Raw genomic sequence first — 10,931 nt, 5'->3', positions numbered from 1 at the left:
AAGACTGTACAATCACCTGAACCTATATGGAATTAAATAAAGAAAAAAACAAGTTTTTTTAAATGAAAGTAAGAAGCGACATTAAAACTTAAAACGAACAGAATTTGCTCCGTATATGAAAGGGGCTGTTCCCTCCTCAACGCCCTGCTCTTTACGCTAAAGCTTTTCACTGTTTTAAAAAGAAGATTTGAGAGAAAAAGTCACACTTTAGCGCAAAGAGCGGGGCCGTTGACGAGGGAACATCCTCTTCCATATACGGAGCAATTTCTGTTCTTTTTAAGTTTTAATTTCACTCCTTAATTTCAGTTAAAAATAACTTGTTTTTTTTTCTATTTAATCACAATAAGCAAGAGGAAATTGTGAAATCTTATTTAGACTTGTGTTTTTTATTCAGGTACCTTTTCACCGTTACTTAGAAAGGGTCATAATATTTTAGTTTTGCGACTTGTTTTAAGGTTTTTTTTTATATTTTTATCAGTTTATTCTACACTGAGGACGGTCAAGCAAAGGTCTTGACCGAAGTATTTGCATAATTTTCATTTTTTTTTTCACTGGCTGTTTATTGTCCTCGTTCTTCTTTTCTTTGCGATTTTGTACTTCCATAATTCTGCCTCTATAATCTAGCAACAAGGTTTTTGCTGATACCAAGGGTTTAAAAAGAGTTATTATTTTCTCTCTTTGCATTAATTTTATTTCTCTTCTTAACTTTATTTTATAGTTATTAAATTTTCAAATGTGTGCTATAAGTACTAATTTCAATTAACAATTTAATTAGCACTTGTGCAATATAAATATATCCTGATTAAGCGTTCGGTAGATAAATATCTCTGGTGCCCTACGTCACAAATTACTACATTTTACAAACTGTTTTGATTAAGTTATGTATAAACACAGGATTCATTTCCAGTACAGAATATATCACCTAAAACTCAATGCTAACAAAAATGGATGTGTTAAACATTAGAGTACAGTAGGTGGCGTTAGTAACATTAGTCTTTGACAAATATTTTTTTAATAAATTAGGAAAAAAGATATCTAAAAATAAAATTAAAGTTAAGTCATTGACAATCTAAAAACAGTTTTTACTTAAATAAAAAATGAAAACTTTTAAAAAAATTAAAAATAGAAATTAGGAAAAAATATATATAAAATTAAAGCTAAGTCATTAATAATTTAAAAACAATGTTTATTTAATTAAAAATTAAGATCTTTAAAAAAAAGAAAAAATAACAAAAATATACACATTTAGTCGATTGATAACTTTGCGGGAACCGCTTAACTATGCAATCTACTAAATTAATACCCCTCCTCTCTCTGTTATTCATTAATAATAAAATGAAGAAAGAAAATATGTGCTTACTCTTTTAAGATATTTTTCATTTTCGTATTTTCTTCCAGGACTGGCAACCCTGCTTTTTGAAGTTTTATAAAGTATTTATGTACTCGGCTTAGTACTTATCGGGCTGTTCTATTGCCTATGGGAAATTAAGAGACGAATTAATAACTGTTAATAAACTGAATAATCTTTCAATATAAATGAATTCGTCAATACAATAATCAAATCAACTAATTTATTAATCTGTCTTAATTATCAATAGATCAACGAAGAAAATAATTAATATTAAATAATTGAACGATTAACGAAAGAAAAGATAAAAAATTTATCAAATTTTGTGTAAATTCATTAAATTACACTATTTAAACCAACTAACAGTCGATTAAGAAACATTGTTTTAAGACAACGAACTAAAACAACATTACAAAAAATTCCTAAAACAACAAATAGCAAATAGATAAACAAGTTATTAAACACCTTAACAAAAAACAATTAAAAAGAAATCAATATGGAATAAAAAGAAAACCAAGTTTGGAAGAATAAAAGATAAGTCTGCAAACCAAGATTATAATCTTGGAAGTTACAGTGATGTAATGGGCGAATGGCACTAAAGAATGGGAGCTCTGAAGATAGGATAAAGATTTAATAGATTTTCCCAGAGGAATTGCCTACGGATTGTTCTGGGTGCTCGGCTGACTGACCGTATTTCAAACAGTAGGCTATGCGAAAAGAGAGATTTATTTGGCGACAAGCTTCTGTGAAAGAATGTTTTCTTTCATCCCGCTTTCTAGTACTATAATGAGAGAAAGGTTGAGATGCCTAGGGCATATTCTGTGGATGAAGGATTCAGATTGCCAAAAATTGTACTTTCCGGCCAAGCGCCTAGGGCTAAACAGAAAACAGGCCGTCCTTGCCTGCAGCGGGATGATGTCACAAAGAAAGATTTAAAGGAAATGGTAACTTCCTTGGAGGGTGTAAAGAGGGAGCCTTTGAATAGATTGGGATGGAGGAGGAACATCAGTGGCTGTGTTAGCCTCAGGCGGCTTGGTGCTGTGGTGAGTTGTTAGTAGTATTACTAATAATTTACGGTTAACTACAAAGATTTCAACCTTTTTCTTGTGCATTGGAGTCTTCTTGGTCCAAGGATGTAAGACTATAAGTTTCAGACAAAAAAATTGGTATTCTTCACACCATGCATTCAGAGTGACACGGTTGTCGGTTTCAAACCTTTCGGGAAAAAACTTTTTGGCGATTGTCAGGCAACGTCGTGGGGTGGAAACAATATCTATTTCATATCACGTGTTCATCACCTCTTGGACCAAGAAATCAAATATAAAAGTTTAAACCGATAAGGGAAAAAGTTGTTCGGAACTGTTTTAGGTCTCATTTTTAAGGAGTTTGCGCCCTAGAACGTTTTTTTTTTGTCATTAAGTTTCACTTGGACTAGGAATTTAAGGTTTTAAGTCTGGAACTGATCAGAGACAAAAATTTTACAGGCTTATTTTGGACTCTCTAACAGCTTTCTCCCACCCAACAAATAATTTTGTTCTTTGACATAAGGGAGGATCTCCGAAAGTTCCATGCCAATCGGGAAACCAGGACCAGCAGGCCTGCCTATTCCACTATAAAACTTTTCTGTAAAAAAATAATAATTTACATATTTTAGGCCCTTCAGTCCTGGCTACTGTATTCCCAAGGGCATTATGGGAACTTTCTATTATTTGAAAAAGATTTATTTCGTAATTGTGATCCGATTCCATGATGGTGTGACTGGAACACATAAGACAAGGCGAGAGAGGGGAGCTGGTTGTCTTCTAATCACTTTTAATCTTTAAAAACGACACTAGAACTTACAACTTCCGACCCAGTGAACCCTTTCCGAAGTTTCTATGACTACACCTTCCATGCTAAGTGACAATGTCCTTTTGTTTGACCAATAAGCCAACAAGAAGAACAAAATTAACAACTCAGAAAAAATTCAAAGAAAGATAAAAATTCATTTAGAAAAAACTATACCCCTAGCAGCAGCGATCTTTTTACATCTTTGATATTCTATTGGCTCTGGCGGGAATTTCTCTAAGAGCTCTTCAAGTAATCTTTGTTCTTCTGGTTTTCAATGCTAGAAAAAAAATGATTACAAAATTCTTTAAAAAATTGCCTATTGTAGAAAATTTCATATTTACGCAGAAAACAAACTATGATTTTTTATTGGCTTACAAAATAGACTTTGTCAAAAGCTCTAAAAATTCTACCTTTTCCTACACAGAACTTGCAAGTGGTAACAACTTTTGACTGAGCCACTATTACATACGCTTCAGAGATAATTCCGCATTTGCTACATATTCAATCCAAATATCCAGTGTTTTGAGAAGGTTTCTTTAAGGCCCGATGTCCAAGACCCTTGACAATCTCTTCAATGTTACGTATCTTTCTTTAGTTAGCGCCCGGGGCAAAATCTTGATTAGTAGCCTTCCCCCTGTCTTCCAAAAAAATTTCGGACCAAATTTTAACAAGTTTTTCATTTATTAGTAAAATTAGTTTCTATTTATTGTCAATAATATATATTTATGATTCAAATTATTTAATAGCTTAATTATTTTAATCTAATCATTTAAATTACTATTATTTCATTATTTTTAAATTTATTGTATTAATGTATTATATATTTATTAACTATTACTATTTTTATTACTATTATAAATTCACTTATTAACTGCACCCTCTACTTTATTTTAACAAAAATAAAATTTCAAAAAGTACAAAATTATAATAGCTGTTAAATTTTTATCTTTCCTTTGATAAGCACTTGGACAAATTCGTGAGTCTTTCTGTTGGTTTGTAAAAGAGAATGCGACGAATATTTTAAATGGAATTTAAATGAAAGCCGATACAAAATGTCTCCTAAATTAGCAATAAACTTCAAAACTCATTTCACGATTGCTTTCGAAAATGCTACATTCGATATTCTTGTAAAGAGAATCAAAAGATAGAACAAAACATATTCTTTACAGAAAGTTAATTTTAATTTTATAATAACTGTTTAATAAGTAGTCCTTTATAATATTACTAATAGCAGCTATCCGAACTGGAAAACGGTCATCGAAGAACCGAATAACTGCAAAATTATAGAGCATCTTTATGCGGGATTCACACACCGTCAATAAAGTTTTTCATGAAAGTGCGAATCATAGAGTTTATGTCACTCTCATAAGGATTTCACATTTTTACTTTACATAATAATAATAGATGGCAATAAGCTTACCTGAGCTATGAATGTCAGGTGATTGATTTTTTCAAACCATAATTTCGACAGGACTTGTGCCTGTCACCATAAGGTTGTACAAGTGTCTTATATAACTTATAAGATGTATAAGAGTCAGATTGGGCTCAATGAATATATTTGACTCTACAGCAATTTTTTATAGAAAGTAACTGAGATAATCAGAAATGGAGGTGTGAAAACCATCTCTTTAAACATTTTGTTCATTTTAATGATGAATGAATATATATTTTCTGTAAACTTTATTTTTTTACCAAGCAATATATTTAAACAAGTACACACTATTATATATGTGAAAGGTTTATTCCACTAACTTGTGTGTGGTTTATTTCACTAATTTGTGTGTGGCTTATTTGCAATTTTCTACGAATCTTCTGCTATTGGCTAAACTTTGTGGATTTTCTTGAAAAAATTAAATAAAGATCAACTTTTTTTCCGAAAGCAATAAAATCAGCAAAGTTAAGCGAACAAAAGGGTTTATAAAATTTGATGACAGCTTTATTAACTTTATTGGTGCCATAGGAGTTCCGCATTACGCATAGATAAACACAAGGAATTTTCTGCTTGGTTCGGGTAAAAGTGATTTAGCCGCTAGCTAGTAGGTTCGAATCACAGTAGATATATATATATATATATATATATATATATATATATATATATATATATATATATATATATATATATATAATATATATATATATATATATATATATATATATATATATATATATAAGAACCAACAAAGAAGGATTTTTTAGGGGAGAGGGTTGAGTGCAGAAAATAGGGGAGAAGGATGAGTGCAGTGCAGGGGTGAGTGTTGAATGCAAGCGAGTTTTATCTTTCACGGGTTTTTGGTCAATAAAACCATGCATTAAGTATAGCTTATTGCAATCGACTGCAGCAGTTTATATTATTGACAGCTAATGAAAATCATTCTCTGTAAAAAAGTTTGTTATTGACTGTCAGTGACAAAAATCAACTGCAATCGATTAGAATAGGCTATATTGCTTGCGAGAAAATTCTTTGATTTGCTTAAGAAAATTAAAATAGGCATGGGTGCGGAATTAGACTTATGGAATCAGTCTATGGCAGCGTTGATCTTCGTTTCATGAAGACCAGCAAGTGCAATGAAGGTTATCCATCTTGTGCTTTCATACACTCTTGCTGTCTAACCTCTTGAGATTATCCATGTGTCATTTGGAGTCAATACCCATTTTTGTGATTTTTTTATAATATAGTATATATTCTTTAAAATTTCTCATAAACGGAAAAATAATATTTAAATACAACATCCAAGTAAATGACAAAGAACCTCAACAAGAGGTAAGAACCAAGTTACACTGAAAAAATCTTGTCACAAATTTGCTGCTCATGTATTGGGTGACAAAAAGGAATGTTCTTCTAGGTGCATTAAATCCAGCACCAATGACGATCACACAAATCACAGATATAACCATCACAAAATGTCAAGAGTCATCACAGAAATGTCACAGAAACATCAAAGAAATGTCAAGAATCATAGAAATGACCAGAGAATTGAAAAAGAGACTTCCAAAATAAGGGGGGAATACATTACGAAGATGAGATAATTTTCACACAATCTACCGTGTAAGATAACAAGTACTACAGCGACAGCATCTTGGTAAAAAAGGCAGGATCTGAAGCAGAAACCAAGAATACAGTTAACAATACCTTATTCATAAGGTATAATTTTCGCAAAAACTTGTTTTCTCATTACACATTAGCTAATAATATTAGAAATTTCAGGAAACTTCCATGACTTTTGCAAATGACCCATTTCAAATAACAAGAGCTAAGAGCTCATATGGCACTTGTGACGAGGCAAGAAGAGCTAAGAGCCAAGAGATCATATGGTATGAGCTCTAACAAAATTCTATGAATCAATAGATTGATTTAAAAAGGAAAATAAGAGGCTTAATGCCGGTCAGGATTTAAAATAAGAGCTCTGAGTTACGATGTCCTTCTAAACATCAAATTTCATTAAGATCCGATCACCCACTCGTAAGTTATAAATACATAATTTTTCCTCTCCCTTTAGCCCCCCAGACGGTCGATTCTGGAAAACGACTTTATCAAGTCAAATTGTGCAGCTCCCTGACACGCCAACCAATTTTCATCGTCCTAGCACGTCCAGAAGCACCAAACTCGCCAAATCACTGAACCCCTCCCCCCAACTCCCCCAAAGGAACGAATCCAGTACGCTTCTGTCAATCACGTATCAAGGACATTTGTTTATTCTATCCACCCAACTTCATCCCGATTCCTCCACTCCAAGTGTTTTTCCAAGATTTCCCCCTCCAGCTCCCCCAATGTCAAAAGATCTGGTCGGGATTTGAAATAAGAGCTCTGAGACATGAATTCCTTCTAAAAATCAAATTTCATTAAGATCCGATCATCTATTCGTAAGATAAAAGTACCCCAATTTTAACGTTTTCCAAGAATTCCGGTTTCCCCCTCCAACTCCCCCCCAATGTCACAGGATATGGTCGGAATTTAAAATTAGAACTTTAAAGCACAAGATCCTTCTAAAGATCTAGTCACCCTTTCGTAAGTTACAAAAACCTCAATTTTCAAAGTCACCCCCCCCCCTTCCAATTCCACCAAAGAGAGCAGATCCGGTCCGGTTATGTCAGTCACGTATCTTAGACAGGTTTCTATTCTTCCCATCCAGTTTCATCCTGATCTCACCGCTTTAAGTATTTTCTAAGATTTCCGGTCGCCCCCAACCGCCCCCCCCCAATTATACTTGATCCGGTTGAGATTTAAAATAAGAGATCGGAGTTACGAGGTCCTTCTAAATATGAAGCTTCATGAAGATCCGATCACTCCTTCATAAGTTAAAAATACCTCATTTTTTTCTAATTTTTCAGAATTAACCCCTCCCCCAACTACCCCAAAGAGAGCGGATCCGTTCCGGTTATGTCAATCATGTATCTAGGACTCATGAAATAATAGTATTTAAACAATTAAATTAAGATAATTAATATTTATTAAGCTATTAATTAATTATACATAGCCGTTAACAAGTGAAAATAGTTAATAAATATTTAATCATTGATAATATAAATTAAAAATAATGAAATAATAGTATTTAAACAATTAACTAAGCTGTTAATTTATAGTTGAAGCGGTGATTAAGTGTCTGACTGCTGAGCATCTTGCCCTACGAAAATTAGGCTATAAATCTGAAGACAAACTCCCAGAAAAATCCTCAATATAAAATTCAAAGAAAAACTCAAGTCTTTCCACATGAAAGTCAAGAGTAATACTAAAATTCAAAGGACAAGGAGCTAACAGATAGTTGAGGGGGGCTAACGCTCTTCAATCGAAAAGTCAATACAATACATAAAAGCAAATTTAAGAGCAAATCCGATGGTTTTACTTTTGTACTACAACATACCCTTGTATTATTTCTTTTTTACAACTAAAAATAATTATTATTATACCATCTATTATTTACGAGTATTTTCCCAGTGTTCCTATTTGGACTTGTAATAGTAACATTTCCAGATGTTTTTTAAGATTTGTCAAAACTGAATGAACTGTCACGTAGATTTACTGACAGCTTTATTTAAATATTCGGTTTTTCACTGATGAGTCTCTTTATCAAGTGCTTAGTGTTGTAAGTTATCATAGTATTTGACCGCTGTTGATTGAGTGTTTAAAGTTGTCAGTGCGTAAAGTGCGTAATTTTTGTCAGTGTCCTTTTCGTTCTTCATATTGTTTAGCATTTATTTATTTAAAGTTGATTTAACAATAAACTAGTTCATTCAAGTGTTTTTAAAGGCAATTGGTAAACAAACTCTTGCAATTACTAAATGGCAATTTTTTAAATTTTTACAGGCTTTCAATGAAATACTGGTTATACTTTAGTGTAAACAGAGGGAGAGTATAAAAGTTGTGTTAATGTAATGTAACGTGTGCATGTAAGTTACATGTACTGTAAGTTCTCATAGTATTTGACCGTTGTTGATTGAGTGTTTATAATTTTCAGAATTTGTGTTTAATTTTGTCTGTTTCCTTTTGTTTTTTTTTGTTTTGTTTACACTCCTCTTCGTGCACCTTTGCTATGTATAAAGGTTAACTATAAATTATTTTTATTTATATAATTATAGCTTGACTTGGACATTTTCCATCAGTGCTTTAAAAATAAATATTATTCTAGAAGAGCATTATGATAAATGATACTTTTTTTCTTTCTTTTTTTTTTGCAGTACCTTTAGAATGAACCACTTGTTTATTTAAATTTGATTTGAACAATGACTTAAATAATTCAAGTGTTTTTAAAGGCAACTGGTAAATAAACTCTTGCAATTTTCAAATGGCAATTTTTTTTACATTTTTACAGGCTTTCAAATAAAAACTGGTTATACTTTAGTATAAACGGATGAAGAGCTGGGGGAAAAATAGTCTCAATCATGTTCAGGGTAATTTCTGTTTGTTTTGAATTTGAATCCTGCTATTTACTTCATTAAAAAGAGCTATGATTTTAATTTAAACAAAACTGAAATAAACAAAATAGACAGAATTAGAAGAAAAACTACGAAAAACCATTACCTGATTATAGGAGGTAGGCGTAGATTCATCAGAAATTCTATTTGATGATGGAAACAGACAGAAGAGAAAAAGACAGATAGAAATAGAAATAAACCGAAATAGACAGAGTCTGATGACAATTATGAAACTTGATACAACAATTATATTACATGATTGAATGTGAAAGGCTTAGATTCATTAAAAATTCTATTTGATAATGGAAACAGACAGAAGAAAAAAATATCAATAGAAATAGAAATAAATCGAAATAGACAGAGTCTGATGACAATTATGTAACGTGACACAGCAATTATATTACATGAGTAAAGGTGACAGACTTATATTCATGAAAATCCTGTTTGATGATAGAGAGAGACAGAATAGAAATAGAAAAATAGAAATCAATCAAAATAGAGAGAAGGCAAACTATCGAAAATTGCTTTCTTATCAAAAGTAATTGGCTTATATTCATCCAAAATTCTACTTGAATGGGGAGCTAGAAAGAATATAAAAAGACGGTACAGACAGACAGAAATATATCAAAATAGACAGAATGTGATAACACACTAAGAAAAAGTAATACCTGATTGAAGGTGACAGGCTTAGATTCATCAAAAATTCTGCCTCTGACAACCATCTTTCCAGTGATGATCTTAATTTGAGTATCATTTTGGCTATTCTGACTGAAGGTTGGTTTTGCCTTCAATATAAATTCAGGGACATTAACACCATACTTAAACCAGTCAACAACGGGAAGCTCTGTGATCTCCACCCGTGGTGGTGAGAAAAATTCTCCCTTTTTCAATAAGTCAACTTGCTCCAGAGGATTCTTTTGAGAATTTTCAAGCAATTCTGATAGTTTTTCCAAGGTAGATACAACTAAATTTCTTTGTCCCTCTAAAATGGATAATGTCCTTAAGAGTTTGTAATAGTCTGTATAGTTTTTTAGAGCCACATTTTCAGTTTCGAATAAATACTCAGTCAAATTATCAAAGGTTGGAACCATAGATGTTGGGCTAGGAATGTATGAATATTCAATATTAGCACATTCTGGGTCAAGTACCTGTTCAACTTCTTCTACAACTAGCTTTTTTTCGAGAACTTTCATTTTAGTTAGACCTGAAAAAGAGAACAAGAGCTAAGAGCTCATATGGCACTTGTGACGAGGCATGAAGAGCTAAGAGCCAAGAGATCATATGGTACAAGCTCTAACAAAATTCTATGAATCAATAGATTGATTTACCAGGAAAATAAGAGGCTTAATGCCGGTCAGGATTTAAAATGAGAGCTCTGAGTCATGATGTCCTTCTAAATATCAAAATTCATTAAGATCCGATCAACCACTCGTATGTTATAAATACCTAATTTTTTCTAATTTTTCCTCTCCCTTTAGCCCCCCAGATGGTAAAATCTGGGAAAACAACTTTATCAAGTCAATTTGTGCAGCTCCCAGACACGCCTACAAATTTTCATCCTCATAGCACGTCCAGAAGCACCAAACTCGCCAAATCACTAAACCCCTCCCCCAAACTCCCCCAAAGAGAGCGAATCCAGTACAGTTCCGTCAATCACGTATCGAGTACATTTGCCTATTCTATCCACCAAGCTTCATCCCGATTCCTCCGCTCAAAGTGTTTTCCAAGATTTCCCCCTCCAACTCCCCCAAATGTCAAAAGATCTGGTCGGGATTTGAAATAAAAGCTCTGAGACAAGAATTCCTTCGAAATATCAACTTTCATTAAGATCCGATCACCTATT

The 10,931-nt window shown here is 32.5% G+C and overlaps 1 protein-coding gene across 1 annotated transcript; it reads right to left on the bottom strand.

Annotated features, from left to right (window-relative positions):
* Positions 1-1,399: 1,399 nt before the first annotated feature.
* On the bottom strand, positions 1,400-10,287 carry LOC136036867 (ZZ-type zinc finger-containing protein 3-like). Its single transcript, XM_065719198.1, has 3 exons — positions 9,757-10,287; positions 3,353-3,455; positions 1,400-1,475 (listed from the first exon to the last, which is right to left on the bottom strand). The coding sequence occupies exons 1-2, from the start codon at positions 10,279-10,281 to the stop codon at positions 3,450-3,452; spliced, it is 531 nt and encodes a 176-aa protein (XP_065575270.1). The 5' UTR covers positions 10,282-10,287; the 3' UTR covers positions 1,400-1,475; positions 3,353-3,449.
* Between the last annotated feature and the right edge of the window lie 644 nt (positions 10,288-10,931).

Source organism: Artemia franciscana, chromosome 16 (assembly GCF_032884065.1).
Source record: "Artemia franciscana chromosome 16, ASM3288406v1, whole genome shotgun sequence".
Lineage (NCBI taxonomy): Eukaryota > Metazoa > Arthropoda > Branchiopoda > Anostraca > Artemiidae > Artemia > Artemia franciscana.
This window is presented reverse-complemented; position numbering and strand designations above follow the sequence as displayed.

Coding starts and splice junctions, on each gene's coding strand:
- LOC136036867 (XM_065719198.1), bottom strand. CDS start 10,281: ATGAAAGTTCTCGAAAAAAAGCTAGTTGTAGAAGAAGTTGAACAGGTA.